The 21946-nt window shown below is 41.4% G+C and overlaps 1 protein-coding gene across 1 annotated transcript in view; it reads right to left on the reverse strand.

Moving 5' to 3' along the window:
- LOC118365805 (nuclear factor 1 X-type-like) overlaps positions 1–18485 on the reverse strand; it is a 188116-nt gene extending 169631 nt beyond the window's left edge. The window contains 2 exon segments of the mRNA XM_052518915.1: positions 1238–1321; positions 18345–18485. Coding sequence (XP_052374875.1) covers positions 1238–1321; positions 18345–18422 — 162 coding nt within the window. The 5' untranslated portion in view covers positions 18423–18485.
- Between the last annotated feature and the right edge of the window lie 3461 nt (positions 18486–21946).

The following is a 21946-nucleotide window of genomic DNA, read 5'->3' on the forward strand; positions in this document are numbered from 1 at the left end:
AAAAGTGAAAGGTTACAGAGAGTGGGTTCGAAGGGGATCAAAAACTGTTTTCCTCCTTTATAGAGTTGAGTTGACTGCAACACACGCAAACACTCATCCAGCATCGCTCCTTAAATGAGCCCCACATTTCGTGGTCTATGGGAGTAAATCGCTCATTAAGTAACACATGGTAGAGCCATATGCTATGGTTGTTGAGTCTCTCCTTTTCACACGATGGAATATACATATTTGCTGTGCTACAACACTCATTGTGGTAAAGTCAATCATGGATTTGCTGTTATAATGAAGTACTGTAGCAGAATCTGCAAGGGTTGTTTTGTATACCACGAACACACAGAATCTATGGAACAACTCAAATATACGACTCAGAAGTTACACACAGAATTCACAGGGTTCAATGTTTGTGCTCTAAGATTAGGATCCCAACCAATGACTCCCTCATATATGAAGACAAAATGGACAGACAGAGGACTCTGAGGTAGCTGGAGTGGTGATGTGTCATGGTAGCCATGCGATGTGTGGGGCATAACCTCCCTATGAGGAGGTGAGCACAGATACCCTTCTCTGGATGGCCTTGAACTCACTGGCCCTGATATCTAATATGGTCATATTAATGCTTCTCCCCTCTCCAACTTCTCCACCAACCATGATACTCAATTACCTCCCATTATGGCTCATTTCTGTACCCCGGGACACACAATACACTGTAGCAACCCAGATTCTCTATAACTTGGCAAAAGGCTTTAGCTGGAAACAAAGAGTAGAAAACTGGCTCCCACCTCATTAACAATCACATTTTCAGTCATCCACAGACTCCCACTCCCCCATCCCGCAATTCTCTTTTTATTACCATTTCATTTCAGGCCGATCACTGTAAATCCAATGCGCTCGCTGGGTGGAATTTTTAAAGCTGCATGTTTTTTTCAACTGTGTGTAGTTTTCTCGTTTTTTTTTTGTCCTTTTTTCATTTTATACAACTCTGCATGCTGCACATTATCGTTATAATTTTCTTTCCCACGAGGGAAGGGCGCTTCGGCGGAGTTGCAAGGCCTTTTTCTTAAAGTGTGTGTGGAAATAATGATTGTAATGGTTTGCAGCTGAGGAGAGGGAGCTGTGAGTGACATTATGATTGTGGTGTAATTACCAAGAGCATGAAAGCAGACCATCAGTCAGAATAATGACTAATGACTCAAATAACACATTAAATAATCATAATAATAACAATAATAATGCATACCCTGTAGGAATCTGATACTACAAAGCATTCAGGCATCCCAGGACCTCTGGAGGGGTCTTCATTCACCAGAAAGGTTTCGGTGGCCTGAAACGTAACACAACAATCATTCATAGTATCAATGCATTTACCATCCTTTAAACAACTCCTTAACAAATACAGCACACAACACAACATCATTATAATTTGAATAATAATAACATTATTATAATATTATTGCTATTGTGTATTTATTAATGATTAATGATTATTATTATTATTATTATTATTGTTATTATTATTATAATGATTACTATTGTTATTATTATTGGTCAGCAATTATGTGCCAATTACAGTTTAGCCAAGCAACATCAGCATCCTGTACAGAACCTCTAATGGTAAATCCCTGCCCCTCTTATACTCACACACAAAGCATGATTCATAATGTGCACTAGCCAACTCATATATGATGCAGGCCTGAACTCCGGCGCTAGAACCAGAATGGAGACCAGACCGTTTCAGCTGCTTTTGGATCACACCACACAATACACACTGACACAATGGCATTTCCTGTCCCTGGTTGTCACCTGGTGACTTCTCCCACAGCGGTGACTGATTCAGCACAAAACATTCACACGGGGCATACATTCACTGATCGATGCAGCAAAGGTATTTTTCTAAGTGTTGTTTCCATTCAGCACAGTTCATTTGTATGCTGTGGAACACACCAGCTGGGCCTTGAGCGCTGAATGAGCATCCATTCCAATTCTGCCGTCAATTGAGGCAGGCCAGCCCAGACAACATAGCTGGGAGGAAACCTTGGTATGGAGAGCTGGGAAAAATCCTATTTTCCAGAACCTTAAATCCTGATTTCTCAAGTTTCACAAAACAGGAACAAACACTGTTCGAAGCCAACTCTGAATGCATGCTACTCTTAACTTGTACCTGGTAAACACACACACACACACACACACACACACACACACACACACACACACACACACACACACACACACACACACACACACACACACACACACACACACACACACACACACACACACACACACACACACACACACACACACACACACAGGCCGGAACAATACTTGAAGGAATACTTACACACACAGACACATGCATAAACACACAACACTATAATAAGTCCCAGACTTTGGCTAACCAAGCTGTGGCTAGAAACACAGGCTATTCATATCCCACCCAATGAGAGGTTAGCACTCTTGTCTTTTCCCTTTCCCTTTTAACACTGAAGGGGCATCTGTGCCTGTGTGTGTGTTGGTGTGATTGTGTACGCTGTATAAACTAATCATTTAATGCAAATCCATTGCTTACTTTTGTATGTTTACTCTTCAAGTTAGATTTCCGATAAAGAAATGTGAGTGCAAGTCATCCAAAAGAACAGAAAACTCAAACTAGACGATTCATGACGTTCGGCTTCAACAACCATGTTCGTACCGGCCATCATTGATATATATGGAGGAGAACAGAGTGAAACCATAAAAGAGTTGTTCCATTACAAGAAATGCTCTTTCTCAGCTCTTCAAAGGTTGTTAAAGACCAAGGTTCATCTGTAGTATGTCCTTTACTCTCCCAATGGACATATCGTCCTAACAAAGGCATTAACAGTAGTAGTTCTGCTTGCCACGTATTGGCTATTGCTGTGATAATGATACCGGTCTCTTCATCAGAGAAAGAGGCTTATTCTCAGGCCTGAGGGTGTTACAGTACTAAAAGCAGTTGGATTGACCAGTGGTTTGCTGAAAGGAGGGAGGAATGAAGGGGTGGAAGGATGAAGGGATAGCAGAGTTAAACCTCTCTCTCCCTCTCTGCTGCATGGATTGCCTTCACACTTGAAAAGGGGCATCATTTGTTTGAGGCGGCACTGATTGTTTGATGTAGCTCCCTGTAGCACTGGCCCCCTTTTCCCTTTTCTCTGTGTTTTTATGGAGCATGTTGTCAATTATATATGCCACCCTTTTTCTATATATATGTAACATATGCCTGGTCCATATGGCCACAGCCTTGAGCGAAAATAGTATCAAGGCCTCACTTAATTAACACTTAAAAAGCTACAAAAAATGACTTGATGTCTGTGATTGAGTGACCTAGATGTGCTGTTTTACAGAATTCAAATGTTCATCCAACGCAATCGATTGAGATTTGATCTCTTAACATTCCCATGTTTGGTGAACACTGAATGCTCAATGTAACTGTGCGGGTTTGACCAGCAACTAAAACAAAGGCAGAAATACTTTATTTTCCATGCCGCAGACACACAGTCTCTCTCATCAAAATTATATACAGTCAGGTCCATAACTATTGGCACCCTGAGCTATGTTGCATGGTCAAAAAAATGTGGAAATTATATTATTTTATACTAATTCCCCAGAGAAAGATATTTAGTAATAGAAATCTCAAAATTGTAGGAAAAAATATGAAATTCACTTAAATTGATGATTTTTTGCAAATCCAATCAGTTTTCCACATTGATTCAACTCAATCACATTTAATTATTTTGTTTAAATGACATGGAAACAACGTTGATTCAACCAGGTTTTGCCCAGTGGGTAGCACCGCCTGGAGATTGATAAACGCCATCGGCCCTTGGATTAGAACCGGTTCTATGGTCAGATGACATGACATTGTAATGGCCATCTCAGTGTTTGGACTTGAACCCCATTGGAAACATGTGGTTTGAATTGAAGAGGGCAGTCCATAAGAGCAGACGAAAGATATCAAGGATCTGGAAAGATTCTGTATGGAGGAATGATCTAAGATCCCTCCCAACGTATTCTCCGTCTCATAAAACTTTTTAGGAAAAGGCTCAGTGTGGCTCTAGAGGGTTCTAGAGTATTGAAAACAGGGGAAGGGTTCTAGAGTATTGAAAACAAGGAATCCAATCATTTTGATCCCTATCTTTTTCAGATTTTTTGTAAAAACTTTCTTTTTTAACATCTTTCTCTGAGCAATTGTATTAGTATACAATATTGCTCAGTATTTGTATTATGTATTTTATACAGTCGTTTTTGCCCATCTTGATCAAGGGTGCCAATAATTATGGACCTGACTGTATGTATGGGGGTTGCCCCACTTGGCATCTTTTCATGGCACAGGATAAATTAAAACACATTCTCTCTCTCTCTCTCTCTCTCTCTCTCTCTCTCTCTCTCTCTCTCTCTCTCTCTCTCTCTCTCTCTCTCTCTCTCTCTCTCTCTCTCTCTCTCTCTCTCTCTCTCTCTCTCTCTCTCTCTCTCTCTCTCTCTGACTCGCTCTCTCTACTCTCTCTCACACACACACACACACACACACACACACACACACACACACACACACACACACACACACACACACACACACACACACACACACACACACACACACACACACACACACACACACACACACACACACACACACACACACACACACACACACACACACATTATAAATGCACCTGACCTCACAACAATCCATAAGAACAGTCATCTCCATTATTGATCAGACAGTGATCATCATCGTTATCACTCCTTATCCCCACTGGACATTGTCAGCAATAGTGCCAGTTAGTTTTCTACAGCATCACTGATATCCTCCCAGTCCCACTCAGTGGCTGCATGGGGCTTCATTGTATACTCACTAACAAGCTAACAAACCTGTGCAGATCAAATAGAGGACAGGGAGGGGGAACTTGTTTGTTAAAACATGTGGGGGAGAAATATGAAAGGAGAAATGTATGTTGTGTGAGTCCACGCCAGAGCCCCCTCAGGGAAAAATTCTGGAAAAATGTGATATTTTACACCTGCTTCTCAGGAGGTGAGGAGTGGGGGGGGGTAATAAATTAGAAGGGTGTGTGTAGGATTGAAGATTGCTTATTGTTGCAGGGCTGTTTGGGGTTTGCCTTTGGTCCTTTCTCTTGCATTCCATTTTAAGTCTCAGGTGTGGATAATGTATTTGATGCAAGTCTATTATGTTTGCTCAACCTAGTTCTAAATACAGAAGAAAGGTAGAGATATTAAATATGCAAATACAACTCAACTGATAAATAGCCTGTGAGCTCAGTTGAATGAATAATGGTGTTGGCTCTAATTCTTCATTAGAGACCCTCAACTGGAGAGCAGGCAAAGACATCTATTGTTGGGACATTCTTTCAAATTAAACTAGGAGGGCAGAAAACACTGTAAAACAGTTCCAAACTAAATAGAATGAAATGACTCATTAAGCGTTGGTGTGCAGTCTGCATTGGTCATAGTACTAAGGTTGAGTCTGAACTATATTAACCATTTGAGGCAGTATTTTGAATACCATGTAGATGACCTGCTCACAGTCATCTCAATTTGGTCTGACTCTAAAAATACATTATAATGCATATTTAATGTGTGCCCAAGAGAGCGGGACAACAGGTTAGGGAGGGGTGGCAGGTAGCCTAGCAGGTTGACTAGCAGTTAAGAGCATTGGGCCAGTAACCAAAAGGTCACTGGTTTGAATCCCTAAAATGACTAGGTGAAAAATAGGTGAATAGTCTGTTGATGTGCCCTTGAGCAAGGCACTTAACCCTAATTGCTCCTGTAAGTTGCTCTGGATAAGAATATCTACTAAATGACTCAAATGTAAAAATGGGTGTGATGTGGACATCTTCTTCTCTCTGCAGTTGGCACTGCAAGATGCTTTTAAGGGCTGAGGCTGGCATTCTAAAACAGGGGGCCTCATTCTGAAGAATCAGGATGGCTCAAATACAACACAACTTCTGCAGCATATGGACAGCTACCAAAACTTGATCCATGTTCATAGTCTATGTACATAGTCCTCATAGGTTATGGCTCTGCTAGTACATACACCCGCAATAACATCTGCTAAACACGTGTACAGTATGTGACCAATACAATTTGATTTGAGTCTACCCTAACTGCTAATCTAAGATGACCTTACATGACACCAAACCTATAAAGATGAAATGAGAAACTGACCTGGGATCAGAACTGAGAGACAACTCTCTGCACCCTTTATAGGATCACAACCAGGGGTTAATATGACATATATGCATGCCATCACCACCTCCCAAGTGTTTATTTAACAAAGACAAACCCCAGCATTCATCTGGATTGCAACGCCAATAAGGATATGGTAGCCTCTACACCACAGCTCACAAAAGGGCGAAGGAGGACCCATATACACAGTGAGAGATGACATCACTGGCAGCGACAGCCAAGAGCTGTTGAAAACATATGGCCTGGAAACCGCCTGTTTGATCATCTTGTGGTGAGCTGCTCCCTCTGTACATACACATCAACATCTACAGAGTGGGATATACAATTACCTAACAATTTACACAGCTCCTTGAGATTATGATACAGTACTCCTCCTCATACAAATCACACACATGCTGACCCTGGGCCAGACCATGGAGCACTCCAGAAAAGACAACTTTTAGTGCCTGAAGTCAATAGAGTTAATGGTATTATAGAATACTTAGAAAAGAGAGCATACATTCATTTGTGAAGCATATAAAGCATATGTTATTCTTTAATACATGCATATATTTATGCACTCCTAAAGGACAATATATTCGACAAGTGAATGACTCAATGAACAGGGTGAGTTTGAAAGAATGCCTTAGCATCCTTAAATACCGATTATGCGTGTTTACATGTGTAGAATATGTTGGGCAGAAATTCTGTCGAGCTTTTCATAAAAAACAAACAACAAATAGACATAATCCCATGTGAGGCCTGTCCTGAATTTTGTTTTTATATTAAGTTACTGTTGAACTACTTGGACTAGTGCCATTTCAGTTTGCAAGTAAACACATAATTATTCAAACAAATAATTTTCCATATTCATGTGCAAATAGAATTGTAGGAATCTATCAGTAACTTCAAGGTTGTCTATGTCAGTGGTTCCTCAATAGGCAATGTACACAAAATGGCCAACTGAACTGATCCTATGCCAAGAGATCAAACTAAAGATCAAGAACCTGACAGCTATGTAATAACTCTTTAAATAACACTTTCCATGACTAATGTAGAGCCTAATAGCAGTCCACTTCTACCCAATATCCCACAACTGGACTACTTTGGGAAAACACACAAAACAAATAAAGGACCAGAATAGATGTCCTTTGTGCTTACATTTAATCAGGAGTCGGGTAGTTTTACTTGACAGTCTTAGACACATGATTCACTCCACTGTTTTACCGTGTCAAGATTGTATCAAACTTTGTTTTGGTTTAGGCCTACTTATAGCGCAGCAATATTATCTGTTCTCAAGAAACGCATGTTAAATGTTTTAAGTCATAGAGGAAATTAACCTCCACTGAACTAAACTCTCCATTACAATATCATACATAACATGCAATCACAAGCAGCATCACAATGACCAGTGCTGTGGACTTGGTGGGCCTAGTGGTTATTAGAATGGCCTTGTGCTCTCCTTACTGCCCTGAATTCAGTGAATAGCCTTTACAGCTATGCATAAATACGCAGCAGTAGGTAAGAAGTTATACCGATAGATAATATTTAGCAACAGAGCACGACAGGAAAGAAGTCTCGCCAATTATCTTCCACAACTAACATTGATTTCAGAAATAAAGTCCAACTCTTAGAGTAACGTCCCCTATAAACTGTATCCAAAATGCACTTGTAAACCAAAAAGTAAATGCGTCCGTTGACAATTCACATTAGGTGAACTCGGCTTTTATGTTACTGCTTATTCAATTTCTTTCACGTTTGGATTGTGCAAAGCTGCCTTGACATTGTGTGTAATATAGATACATCAAAGTAGACGCTTGATTGGTGGAGTGCCCTGCTCTGCTTGTCAATAAGGGGGCGACAGCATGACCACGAGCTGCAACGAATGGAAGCAGCTCAACTGCCCCGGGAATGTAGCTGAGTGGAGGATAAAGGAAGATAAATTATCCGCGTTATCCTTGTTCAAATATAACCCACTTCCATATATGATTTACCATAAAATCCTATACAATATCAATATGAGATTGGGTAGTGCAAAGTTAACTTTAATGTACGGTATTACGGTAACCACTCACAAGATAACTTTGGGGTAATCATTAATAGTTTTTGATGTACTAGAGTGATATTTTTCCTGTTTAAACAAAACATTAAGATGATTACAAGCTTTCAGATACATAAAAGAGCAAATTATTGATTTACACAGCACGTACCATTGTGGAGCAGGGAAATGTGCCAACAGTCTCAAATACCCATTTTCAACTCTAAAAAAGTTCAGCTTCCAAAAAAAGTATGGGAGAGAGAAAACGACTCGTTTCTTCTGATACCGGAAGCAAAATAACCCTAATACGGGACGGCCTGTGGCCTGGTGAACATTTTTTAAACTGTTCTCCTCCAACAGGGAAAGGGAAGGGAGACGGCTTATCCAAGTCAACCACTTCCCGGCTTCATTCCGGGTGTTTATGTCCGCTATTCACGCGTGGGACTTCCATGAAAACACGGGCGGCGGTTGTCGGGGCTGTGAGGACTTGCTCTGGTCGCCTGTCAGTGCGCCATCCCTTCCGTCCGCTCTGTTCACCAAATACCCAGTGAGGCAAATCCGTGCACGATGCTAGCGTCTCGTCAGCTCCCAAGTAACAGAGCAGAGGTCTCTCTTTGCAAGGAACCGGCAGTAAGTAGACTCTACTTACGCGCTCACAAATCAGCTGTTGCTTCTGTGTGCCTCAATGGAACTCTGTGTTATCTTCATCCTCTGGTCCTCCTAATAAATAACAATACAAAAATGGAATTCCCTTTGGTTCTTCTTCACTTTTTCTTCAATGCCCATATTTACTCGAGATAAAAAGGAGACAACAACTAGTACCAGATCTGGCACCATGGATGTTGCAAGTTTTGGGAGAGAGGTGATACTTGATCATACCACTATGCCAGGCGACTTCACGAGAACGCGCATATGTATACGCTAATCCCTGTACATATGACGAGTGTATTAAATAGTTGGTGTTAAAGGCTGTTAAAGTGTAATAAAGTGGTGGTCCAGAGCGCGCGGAGGCGCAGCAGTGGATCGCGGCCGGAGAAGCGGAGGGCTGGTGAATTATTAATAAACGGAGCGGTTCACAGTCTGTCGTGCTCAGTGAGTAACCAGGACGGCAGCTGGGGGTTTAGAGGAATTAAATACGGGCTCAGAGTAAACCGTTGACGGCAGGGGATTACCACTCACCGGCTACAGTGTAGAGTCAGAGCGGGAACGCAGGGAGGGAGGGAGAGCAGAGGGGGAGGTGGTATGATAAAATCCAAATCATTTAAACATTGGTCAATGATATAAGCTATAAATTACAAACCTCTCTTAACGGTATTAGACCTAGATAACATTTAATCATTATCCAAAACAAATATGTAATCAGTGCACACTGCGTGCAGGGATGTTTCTTAGGTTTTATATGGATATTTAGGCTAGTCATGCCAGATATACAACGATGAGAATTTGACAGTAAAGGCCTAGTTATGAGGCCACAGTAAACTATAGGAAAATATTTTGTAGTCTAGATGAATATAAAAGGACATTTTTTTCAACATAATAATATACCCCATGTGTGACCGTCACGGTCCTGTTTGTGCGTTTTAGTAAGAACAGAGCAGGTTTGGAATAACTTTCTCTGACTTGCAGTGAAGGACGAGAGCAAGACCCGGACAGGTGCACGGATTTTGCACCCTGTTCAAATCACTGTGATGATATTCATATCAAACAATACTGGGCAATGAAATTCATTTGACATTCAATAGGACTTGACTTTAATAGAATATTCCTTTATTCCAACACATTTCTGCGTTGACCTTTAAGGTAAGAATATGCAAGTGTTGTGATGCCACAAAGTATGAGCGTGCCCAAGGGATTCCAATAAGCTAACTGGTTGTTAATCTCTTCCGCAATATACGTTTATGACCTTATATTTAGAAAGACCCATGAGAAACACAAGCTGTTATTTAGTGTTAGAGCGTATTATGTCTCCTGCAGGTTTAGAACTTCAGGAGAATCTAATAGCTGGAGAAAAGCAGATGTTGTTGATGATGATGATGATAAAGATACAGCAATAACAGAAATAAGAAAGAAAACAATAATACCAATATTATTACAATTGCTGTAATATTATTTCTAGGCTATTATTAGACACTGATTAAAATAAATATATACATTCAATTATTGTTATTATCACCATTAATCACTTGTATTTTTACTAATCATCCTTGGAAGTACTCATTTATTGCCTCCCCAGTCGAAATTCCTGCATTGTAATTTCACAGACCCAATGATGCTCTGCCATATAATGTCAGAAGCCTGCAATTCTTTTGAATACAGTAACTTTTAAAGAAAAAAAATAGGATTTCATTCTAACGAGACTGGACATGGCAAGATCAGAATGACACTTGTTTAATTTCTACGAGAAAATACATTAACCATAATATAATTCTGCTTTAGACGGAAATGGATTACATTAATAAATGCAGCGTATCCCCAATGACACAGTTTGGCTATTTTAAAAGTGTATTCATGGATTTAAAAAGTGGTTGATTTGCATGACATTTTAGATACTTCAACAAATAGTTTCCAAGTCCAATAATAGGCTGCATCCAATTCAAATTATAATCTAAAATCCTCCAGAATTCAGGTGAGACCCGCAGGTTAGTTTTAGTAATATTAATTTCGGGATGTATGTTGCCCTAGTCATTTTAATGTCATTTAAGCATTGAGGAAAAAACACAAAAATACAAATTTGGTTTATTCTTTGAATGTTTTATGTCATAGGTCTACATCTACATATTAGTGTGGTTTGCAACAGAATACGTGTTAAAACACGTCTGTCACATTTAACTAAGCTGTATTGATATTAGGCCTAAATATTTTTCATATTATCTGCTTTTTTAAATAAAAATAAAAACTTTATTTAAATTGATGGGTGTTATAATTTGTTTCAAAACTTGTGCCAATTATCAGTTTAGGCAGTTAACTTTCAGACTAATAATTATTTTGTTCTGTGCCTAAAGAATAAGAAAAATTGTATAAGGCATACGATATGAGACAAGTAGACCGATATCTATACAATCAAATGTGTAAAGAAAAACATGTAATATTGACTAGGCCTGTTTGTGACATAATGGCTATTCTCAGCTTTTTGTCATTGTGCAAACATCACACAAGACGTCAAGCCTATGATCATCATCATAACCTTGGTATTCGCTTGGACAAGAAGGTCCAATATAGTTCCGAAAAAAACAAGGGAGTAGGCTACATATTAGTGCCTGACCATGCATTTCTCTGTCTGACGATGCTGTCTGCAAACACACAGCATCGATACCAGGCAGCCACTACTTCATCCGGAAGTGTAGGATATAACAGCAAATTACACTTCTCTATTATTTTACCAATTGTATATATTTTATTTTAGCACTTTATTCGTTTATGATATAGCCTATAGGCTAAGCAACTTAGTAAAGCTAAGCATTGTATCAGCTGCATATCCAATCCTGAGTTCCCACATCTTCCTCATCTATAGTTGTCTGTGTAGGCTCTCAATGCCTCTTAAATCTGAATTCGTGATAAGTAATGCAGTAATGTAATATCAGAAAATTACTTATTTCTGTTGAAGACAAACCATTGTTGTCTGATTTCTCATATAGTTTAATGTCAATCTTCACTTCCCTGCATGTGAAATTATTCAAAATTTAAAAACAGCATTTTTGCACACTGATATATTATAATAAAAATAAGCTTTATATATTATTAACAACAAATTGACTGTGTTCACTATATGACGTGCAGAGCAGATAGACTCATACACCGGCCGGCACACTAATGAGTGCATAACAAAAACTCATCCAAAAGTTTTCGGTTAATAGAATAATTAAGTCAAAATAAATAAATAAATAAGAAATACATAGGTAGCCTTCTATTTCTGGCGAAATAAATAGACCTACATCAACTCAAATGAACATGAACAAGTTTTTAACCAATCAGGCCAAACCTTGAAGTAGGGTCTGGGCCTGCATCTGCTTCATTTTATTACTCAACCTTTCATGTCGGAGTGATAAAGCCTGCTCTCCGCACTTTCACCTGCCCCGCGAACCCAAATGTATGTGTATAGAAATGAAGAGTTGTAATTTAATCGTTTTTAAGCATGTTCTAAAGTAGTTTATAATTTCTAACAACAATTACAAAAGATTTAGGCCCAACACAAAGAAGGTCACAGCGTGCATGATGAGCCGTACTACTGTAGGCCTATAGTGAGCATAGGCCAAAAACTAAAGAGCCACTGTTCTCGTTACACAGCCACCGCCGAGAAATGAAAATGTGATTCTGATGGAGCCCAAATGCGTCAAACTATTATTCACAATCCATTCCCGGCCTAAAATGAAAACGAAACAGTGTTTCTCTTGAGGTAGCATGAGCTACACCTATAGGCTATCTGATTTTCATTCAAATGAAAATGGATTTTAAGGCAGCGTTGTAAAGTGTAAGCCCTTATTTCCCAATTCCATTATTCAATTCCTTCTCGCGCTCTCCTGCACTATCCAGGGACTTTACTTCGATTCCCTTCCATTTCTCTACAGTTTGCCCAGTATTCTCGGCTTGAGCTCTACAAAAACTGTGAAACAAAAGTTCCACTAGGCAACGGCATGTCTAGGAATGCTGACATTGGCATTGCGAACAGGCTGAAAGGGCGGCAGACCGGCAGCCTACTTCACCGCCTCTGTTTCTCCCCCAAAAGGTACTGTAGGCCCGTAACTTCCCATACAGAAGGACAAAAACTGGCTGTTTACGCACACTCGCTTCACCTATTCCCACACAGTTATTTAAAACAGCAATGCAACAGTTATATCTCATGCATATCCTATCCCCAGTCTGTCTGTCATAGCTCACGGCAAAGCAAGCGTAGGCAACCGGACCTATAACCTGTGCGCAATACTGTTTGAACAGCCTGCTGTTAGCAGACCGTATACCCACCCTCATGTGGGTATAGTTCTTTCATGATCTAAATGTCAGAACATAAATTGTTTATAGCTTCAAAGACAGAGAATAAGTTGCATCTTGAACATCTAGGTAGGCCTTACCATCAATCTCCTGAACAAAATTGCTTTTTCAAAGGATATTTCATCTTAAAGGTGTACATTTCTGTGTCCCAGCAGATTGTACATTTCATCTAGAAAAGGACTTTTAAATAAAAAAGGTGCTTTGAAAGTATGTCAGTTTTAAAGTTTTACTGCTTAATTAACTCTGCACCCCTAATGAGTTTCTGTTGGAGTGGGACTATCAAGCCTCTGGAACCACAGAGGAGATAGAGGGAGTTACAACATCTGTATACGGGAACACATATCCACACGCACGCACGCACGCACGCACGCACGCACGCACGCACGCACGCACACACACACACACACACACACACACACACACACACACACACACACACACACACACACACACACACACACACACACACACACACACAATGCATTAGGCCTATTACCACAGCCCTGTATGTAACAAAGGCAGACAGCTAACCAGTCCAGGTATAGAGTCCACCTCCAGGTACCCAGCGGTGAGATAAATAGCATGTGACAGAGGGCTGTGATTGGCTGGCCCTGGGGCCAGGGTGGCTGCTGCAGGTTGCTGGAGTGGAGCTGTCCCTGGTCCCTGGCTATCCCACACTCCCCAGCCTTATCAGGCTCCTACACGGCACAGCTAGAGGAAGGCATGTCTCAGGAGGGCAGGGCTACTAGCATACTGCTTATCATCCAACAGCAAGGAGGGTTTAGAGGTCCTTATTAACTCTGCCTGTGTGTGTGTGTGTGTGTGTGTGTGTGTGTGTGTGTGTGTGTGTGTGTGTGTGTGTGTGTGTGTGTGTGTGTGTGTGTGTGTGTGTGTGTGTGTGTGTGTGTGTGTGTGTGTGTGTGTGTGTGTGTGTGCGCATGCATGTTTTTATGAGAAAAGTAAATGTTTGTATGAGTGTATTGCTTTTGGATTTGTGTGTATTGTTTGCACATGTGTGCAGGAGTGAAGTGCTTGGTGAGATGCTGTTAATCATGACAAGAATAAAGTAAATGATGATACACACTTCTCTCTGTGCCAGCTCCCACTCTTTCAGTTAAATCTCCAGCCACAGTTCTTCAAAGCCACTGAAAGGGAACACAAAGGCTTTTTCTTAAACAAGGTCAAGTGTTCTGTGTGTATACGTTTAGATCCGCTAGGTTATCTCTCCACACTAAGCGGGAAACAATGCAGTGTTTTCTCAGGCTGATGAACTGCGAACAAAACCAAGCCACCAACATCTCGTTCCTGTGTGGAAAGACATTAAATGTCATTTTTTGTAATTTGAGTACATGTGTGGCTCCACATCTCAGAGCCCCATTGGAAATACACTTCTTCATCTCTGTGATTTACTCAGGTCTGGCTCCAGCCAGTACCATGGAGAGGAGTAGCTGCAAGGGGGTTTAAAGGAAGGGGGTTCTGGGAGAGTAGGGTTGTCCTCCCCCAGGAGAGACCAGCACTGGTATAATCTGTTTTCCTGGCTCTCCATGAAAGAGGGACTGAGACCCACTAGAGACTGGCCCTCTCAGATCGGCTGCCCCCCACCCCTACTGTCTATCTTCATCTGCTATCTCTCCATACCTCTCTCCAGCTCTCCTTTTCACGCTATATTCTCCAAAGCTTATTTTCGTTCCCTTTCTCTAATTATCCACTTCATCTGCTATTCTGTCCATCCCTTGGTTTTAAATTGATTTATTGATTTAATTCTCCATTCCAGTCCATCCTCTGCTTGCACAAGCATCCATTTGCTTTTCCTAACGGATGTCGTTGTGTCAATGTTTCCTTATTCTTATCTAAACGTATCTCTTGGTATCTACGTTTGTATTAAACATAATTTCAAATATGGATTCATATTATTAATAAAAGATGAAGAAATCATTGTCATTATGTACATCCATTCACTTGAGAACAGCAGCTGCCAATATTCTAGTCTATTTAGATTAGGGTGGGATTTAGCTACTACAAGAAAACAATGATGTAGCTACAATTCTATCCTAAAACTGTACAGTAAGGATGCCTTGGAAGCACAATTCATATTTGACCGCAATTGAACAAAAAAGTAATTTCATATTATTCCTAAAATCTCTAACTTCTTTCTTTCTCCATATTGTGATTTAAAAATAAATAAATAAATTAGCAGATGGATCAGCTTTAATATTGCAAATAGATTGTGGCTTCTACCAATGTAATTGTCTGCATTCTTCTCCATTTTGTGATACCCATTCCCCCCTTTCTTCTTGCCCCCATCCCTCGCTCCATCCCTCTGCTTCCTGTGTTCACTCTTTCACACCTCTGAGAGGAGAGCGTTGTTTTATGGAACCGGGCCATACAGTCTGGTCTGGTCCAGTACCCTCTCCCCCTCCCTCTCTATCTCTATCTCAATCCCTCCTTCTTTCCTCCCTGCAGCCCCCCCCAATCGATGGGTAGAGCCTCCTTAGCAGTGGCAGGCTCTGTTTGGTAGAGTGGATCCAAGAGAATATGAATATTCATGACTCACCCCCCACCCCTCCCACTGTCGGCGGCAACACTTGGTAGCAGCACATGGCGAGACAGCTGTTGCAGGCCAAGCCAGGCATCTGTGCAGTGGGAGAGGGAGACACAGAGAACGCCAGGCAGTGGCCGGGGCATCTGGGTAGAGAGAGCCAGACAGATAGACAGACAGAAGGAAAGGGGCAGAGGCAGGGTCATCTGGGTGAAAAGAAACTGGAAGAGAAACTGGAAGAGACAGACAGAGGGATAAGGGCACCGGCGGGGTAGTTGTCTGGAGAGGAAGAGGACAGACAGCTTGAGGAGCAGGGGAGAAAGTCAGACAGTCAAACAGACAGGTTGAGGAACAGGGGAGAAAGTGAGACAGTCAGACAGACAGGTTGAGGAACAGGGGAGAAAGTGAGACAGTCAGACAGACAGGTTGCGGAACAGGGGGGAAAGTGAGACAGTCAGACAGACAGGTTGAGGAACAGGGGAGAAAGTGAGACAGTCAGACAGACAGGTTGAGGAACAGGGGAGAAAGTGAGACAGTCAGACAGACAGGTTGAGGAACAGGGGAGAAAGTGAGACAGTCAGACAGACAGGCTGAGGAACAGCAGAGAAAGTGAGACAGAAAGGTGGGGATAATGGCAGGAGGGTCTGCAGACAGACAGACAGACAGACAGACAGACAGACAGACAGACAGACAGACAGACAGACATTCAGTTTTGGTAGGAGAGGTCTCCTGGACAGGAGGGACATAGGATAAAGAGACACTGTAATGTGTTTAAGCACATTTGAGTGTGAGGTTTCAATGGAATGATACAGTAAGGAACAGTCTATTAAAGACTTATATACGTATGAGCAGTCATGAAATGCAACTAATGAAGAAACAGAATCAGGCCCTAGCAATGACAGTAAGAGTGCTAGAACAATACTTGATCTACTGACACGTATGTTCCGGTTAGCAGGGCCTGGTGATTCTCCACAGGGTAAGAGAACGTTCCTTTGCCAGCCATAATAACCTAGCCTTGCCCACCCCTGTGCCCCAGCACCCTGCAGTCGCCTCATCCCCTGCCACCCCCCTATGAGGGGCCCCAGTTCTGGCTGGCCTTCCTATCCTTCTCTCCTCCTCCCTCTCCCCCTCTCAGCAAGGCAGCAGGCCCTGTGGTGCCCTACATAGCAGTGAGCGCAGCAGGCTGGCACTGCAGGGAAGCCTGGGGTTTTCTAATTGTGTCAGGCCTCAGGACACCACTGCGCTGTGTACCAACACACAAAGGACAATCAATACAATGCAAACAAGAGTGGTACAGAATGATCAATGCTATCAATATGTACTATTTAATATAAAGGGGTCTGATGTAAGGGGTCAAATGATTGGTGGCTGGCATCTGGTTCTGAACCTGAGGGCGCAAAAAATGTTCTAGTTGTTTTGTATGTGTATAAAGCAGGATATATGATCTATATGGGTGAAAAATGTAGGCTATGTGGATGCAAAAATATTACCTAAAATCATTACGCTATGCTTTTTGTTAATTATACCTCCAATCAATCCTTATTAGAAACAGTAATCTGTCCATTTTTATTTAAAGACTTGTGGGGAAAACACTGAATATTAAGTACAAGTTGAAGTACAGTTTGAAACTACATCCATTGGTATTATCTTTCATCTCAAATATGAGATCATTTATTATTCAGTAGGTGATATGATAAATGTATGCAAGCCAAAAGTAACAAGCATTTTCAAAACATTTGAAGTCCCAATATTCTGAGAGTAATAGGATAGCAACAGAGATAAGATTGTATTTAATAACAGTCAGAGTCTTTATTCCACGGCAATTGAAATATTGAATCTGGCACCGAATTATGTTAAACAATTGTGTGAGTGGCGTTAAGTATCTACCAACTTTCACTTACAAAAACTAGCAATGAAAGTAGAGTTCAGGGCAGCAGCCTCATTTTGTACACACACACACACACACACACACACACACACACACACACACACACACACACACACACACACACACACACACACACACACACACACACACACACACACACACACACACACACACACACACACACACACACACACACACACACACACACACACACACACACACACACACACACACACACACACACACACACACACACACACACACACAACTTTTTACCATGTAAAGTAGCCCAAAGAAAAAGCATTATTGAAAACACAAAATGATCACAATTGTCATCAGGATTTTGATGACTACCCCATCCTTCCAATATCAATTGATGCAAGCGACTCCAACTTCTCTACAGGAATACTTTCACCCAAGTCAACTAGACCCTCGCACAACAATACATCCTCTCACCAGAAATCACTTCATCAAACATTCAATCAATTGATTCCTGACCATCAACATGCCATTTTAAAAGTAGATACCCACAGTAACAAAACATTTTCTATGCTCTATACCTGAGCAACAACCTCCACCCAAATGTCATTTTAGTTAAATACATTTTTTTAATTTAATGAAGAGATGGTCAATGGAGAGAGAAGAAAGCGAGAGTGATGGAGAAAGCGATAGAGATAGACAGGGAGTATCCCTACCATCCACCATGACCTGGCAGAGAAGTCGTAGCACAGCTGCCACCTGAGCCCTGGGTCACACTGTCTGTCCGACGCCATTCCTGCGCTCACTCCGCCAGCCAAAATCCTCTTCCCGTGATGCCTAATAAATATATAAATAAGTCAATAAGGGAAAACACGGATGGAGCACCAATCAGGAGCTGTGTGTTACCAGGATGCACCCAGTGTGAGTGTGTGTGTGTGTGTGTGTGTGAGGGAGAGGACACGGACACAAAAACACCAAGAAGCCCTCTCCAAGCAGCTGTGCACGGGCTTTGCCAGTCCAGTCCCAGTACCCTGCCATATGTAGACTTAGAGAAGCACCATTTCTGAACCAATTCTAAGCTGTGTGTATATGTATGTGAGTGTGTGTGTGTATGTATATGTATATGTATGTGAGTGTTTGTATTGTATGTTGGGCTGCCTATTGTTCTGGAAGTCCATGGTGGATACATGCTACAAGGTGCTGTGAGCCAAAGTCACATGTCAGAGCCCCGTCATTGAAGTGTCTCCATGTTACAGACCTTTATCTTCAGTCTCTGTGAATAAAATATAGGAATTTCACAAAAATGTTTGCTACTGATAGTGAATTGAATAAAATGACCATTGACTTCAATAGCTGTGTCTCGTGTGTCCTGTCCTCCTCAAATCACCTTTGCCTTGTGGTTCATTCACCTTGCGACATGACGTCTTCTTGGTTCCCCCCCATAATGCCTGCATATTCCAACTGGATGGAAGTCTGTTGTTGATGAGCATAATGAAAACAAAAGAAAGTCATTTTCCTCAGTGGTATAAACATTTAGTCACTGCCCATGAGGAAAACATTACTGCGAATTCCATTTAGTCAAGCCTATTATGGAAAACAAAAAAGAAATAAGATACAAATGTAACTTGCACTTTCATTGACTTTGTGCTTATTCCAAAGAAACCAGTACTATTATCCATTACACTGTTTGCCACTCACTGTAAGTAATTATTTCCATCAACTTACACAGATACCTGTCTGTCTGCCTCACTGTCTGTCTGTCCAGTATAGTCGTAGCTGGATCATGATACAGATATGTGTTTATCCAGGGTCTCATTTGTAGTCATTGACAGACTGTGAAGGAGAGAGCCACCACAACGCCATGTATTCCCAGGTGATTTTGCGTAAGTGCTGCTGTCATCTGTGAATGTTACATGCGTGTGAACGAGTACGCAAGCGAGCAGAAGATAGAGGAAAGAGGCTGTGTACGGAGAGAGAAAGAGAGACAAAGCCTGGATGGGGACCCGAGGTGTGGGATGAGTGGTAATTATAGGGCCTGTTATGGCGTGCTAGCTGTTACAGAGAAGCTGGGCTTGGCACGTCGCCCCAATTGAATTAAAAAGCGCTAGACGGGACCCTTTTGTGTGACCCCACACGCCCCCTCCCTTCCCCCAGCGCTGTCTTCAATCTCGCCAGGCCTCAGCGGGGCCAACAAGCAGAGGGAGTGGGCGCAATGCCTAGATGACCCCGGGTAATATGGAAATGGCTGGAGAAACTCCTAACAATACCCCATCAACACACATACAGAACATACATCCCTCATCTCTTGACTTTATCAAAACCATTCCGTCTCCAAAAGTTGCTGCCAACATAACATCACCACTGCCCTCTTTAGGAATCTCGACTTACCTCTACAGTTCCTGTGCTGCTATAATGTTATATAACTGTTCCAGATACATTTACATGCAGCTCATGAGCTTTCAGATACTGATGGTGTATACTGTAGGTGGATTTGATCACCAAAAATAGTTTTATTGGCTGAAACCATACCACTAAAGTAATCTGTAGAGTGGTACAACGGTATCATCCGTACTGTACCTAATAGTGGATGAAGCCCTCTCTGGCCTTCCCTGCCTGGCCCTCTACAGTTTCTGATCAGTAATCACATGTTATCAATTTTCCACTCAAGGCAAAATGTATGCCTCAGAGACAGGACACACTATAATGTCAAATTTACTCTCTCCCCTGCTCTCCCTCACACTCCCGGCATAATGTGCCGACCCACTAGTTTCACTTATTACATTTCAAAGGTTTCTGGGCAACTGGTTTAAGAAAAAAAAGTAACCATGGCATTTTTTTGGCACACCACTCCACCCGTCTTCCCCAGGACGAGGGGGTTACCATGGCATCGGTGGGCACATTATAAAGCAGACCATTGTTGGGGTTTGTGTGTGTGTGTTTGTTTATGTGTGTATCTGCCACATCAGGTTGCATGCCAGCATCCTCTGAACACCCAGACACATACGAAACCCAGATCATGAATACGGGCAATGCCAGGTTGTGATACAACTACACCCACACCAAGCCTTTAGCCCTGTCCATTACTCCATCATCATATTCCTACAAGACTTCACACAGTCAACTGCAATACAGTTTCTTGAGGTGAAGCAACTTCAAACCATGTAAAATGTTTCTGTGCATTGTGTACTCATTGAGCATGCATTGTGTACTCATTGAGCATGCATTGCCCAAGCAGTTTCATCATGTACATACACAGAAACATTTCTGCTTAAAACATGGGGAAAATGAAGACATATAAACACAACCTAAAATAACCTGAAGGGGAAACTGAATGTTTTATTTTTCTTTCTTTCCTACTCAAATCCATTAACAAAGAAGTGGTGTAATACAGGTTTGTTTGTAATTGTTTCTGTTCCAAATAGCCCCAAACACTAAGTTACTATGTGTGAAAACCTGGAAACAATTTGTGGTTCCCCTTAAAACATATATGTGAGTGGAGGGGAAGGAAAGCTATTTCAGTTGATAAAAGTTTGGCAAGGGTTGAAACGCCCTGGCGACAATAACCTTTGACAGGTGTCTGTTCTTTGGTCCAAATAGATCGTGTGTGAGTTGAGGTGGGGCTGGATGTGGTTGTGGTGTAACAGAAAGACCGGTGGCATGCAGGAGGAACAACCAACCTTCAGGGACTAAATGAGTACTCTGGCGCTCTCTGCTGATGGCTTTGGAACATTGCATCGTGCACATCTCATTGGCTGTGATTATAGGTGTGGTATTAAAGAAGATGCCTGCAGAACAATGCAATACATACTGAAATGTATGTATATGATTATTTTAATATCTGTCAAATTATTTATTTTAATATCTGTCAATAATTTTTGGGGTGTATAGTGTTCACCTTTAATATCTGTCAATAAGTGTTCACAGATTATCATTTGCAAGAACATTGGATTCATTTGTTCCAGAAGATGAAAAACAAAAAGACCAGTTTGTCCTTCATTCTGCCATACAATGAGACACTATACCTAGCCCTTTACTTCAGAATAGTCAACCCTATGTACAAAAACCTAATACCCTAACATGTGTGGAACTATAGGTCAACTTAACATTTCAATAGCTTCTTAAAGGCCCAGTGCAGTCAAAAATGTGATTATCTTGTGTTTTTTTAATGTATAAATGTTGCCACACTATGAGGTTGGAATAAAACTGTGAAAATGATCATAATGCCCTTGGTGTACGTTTTGGCGTGCCTTGTTGTCATCAATAAGAACGAGAGCTCCAAACCTCTTGCCAATAACAGCTAGTTTACCCCTCCCAACTC

This window comes from Oncorhynchus keta, chromosome 5, assembly GCF_023373465.1.
Source record: "Oncorhynchus keta strain PuntledgeMale-10-30-2019 chromosome 5, Oket_V2, whole genome shotgun sequence".
Lineage (NCBI taxonomy): Eukaryota > Metazoa > Chordata > Actinopteri > Salmoniformes > Salmonidae > Oncorhynchus > Oncorhynchus keta.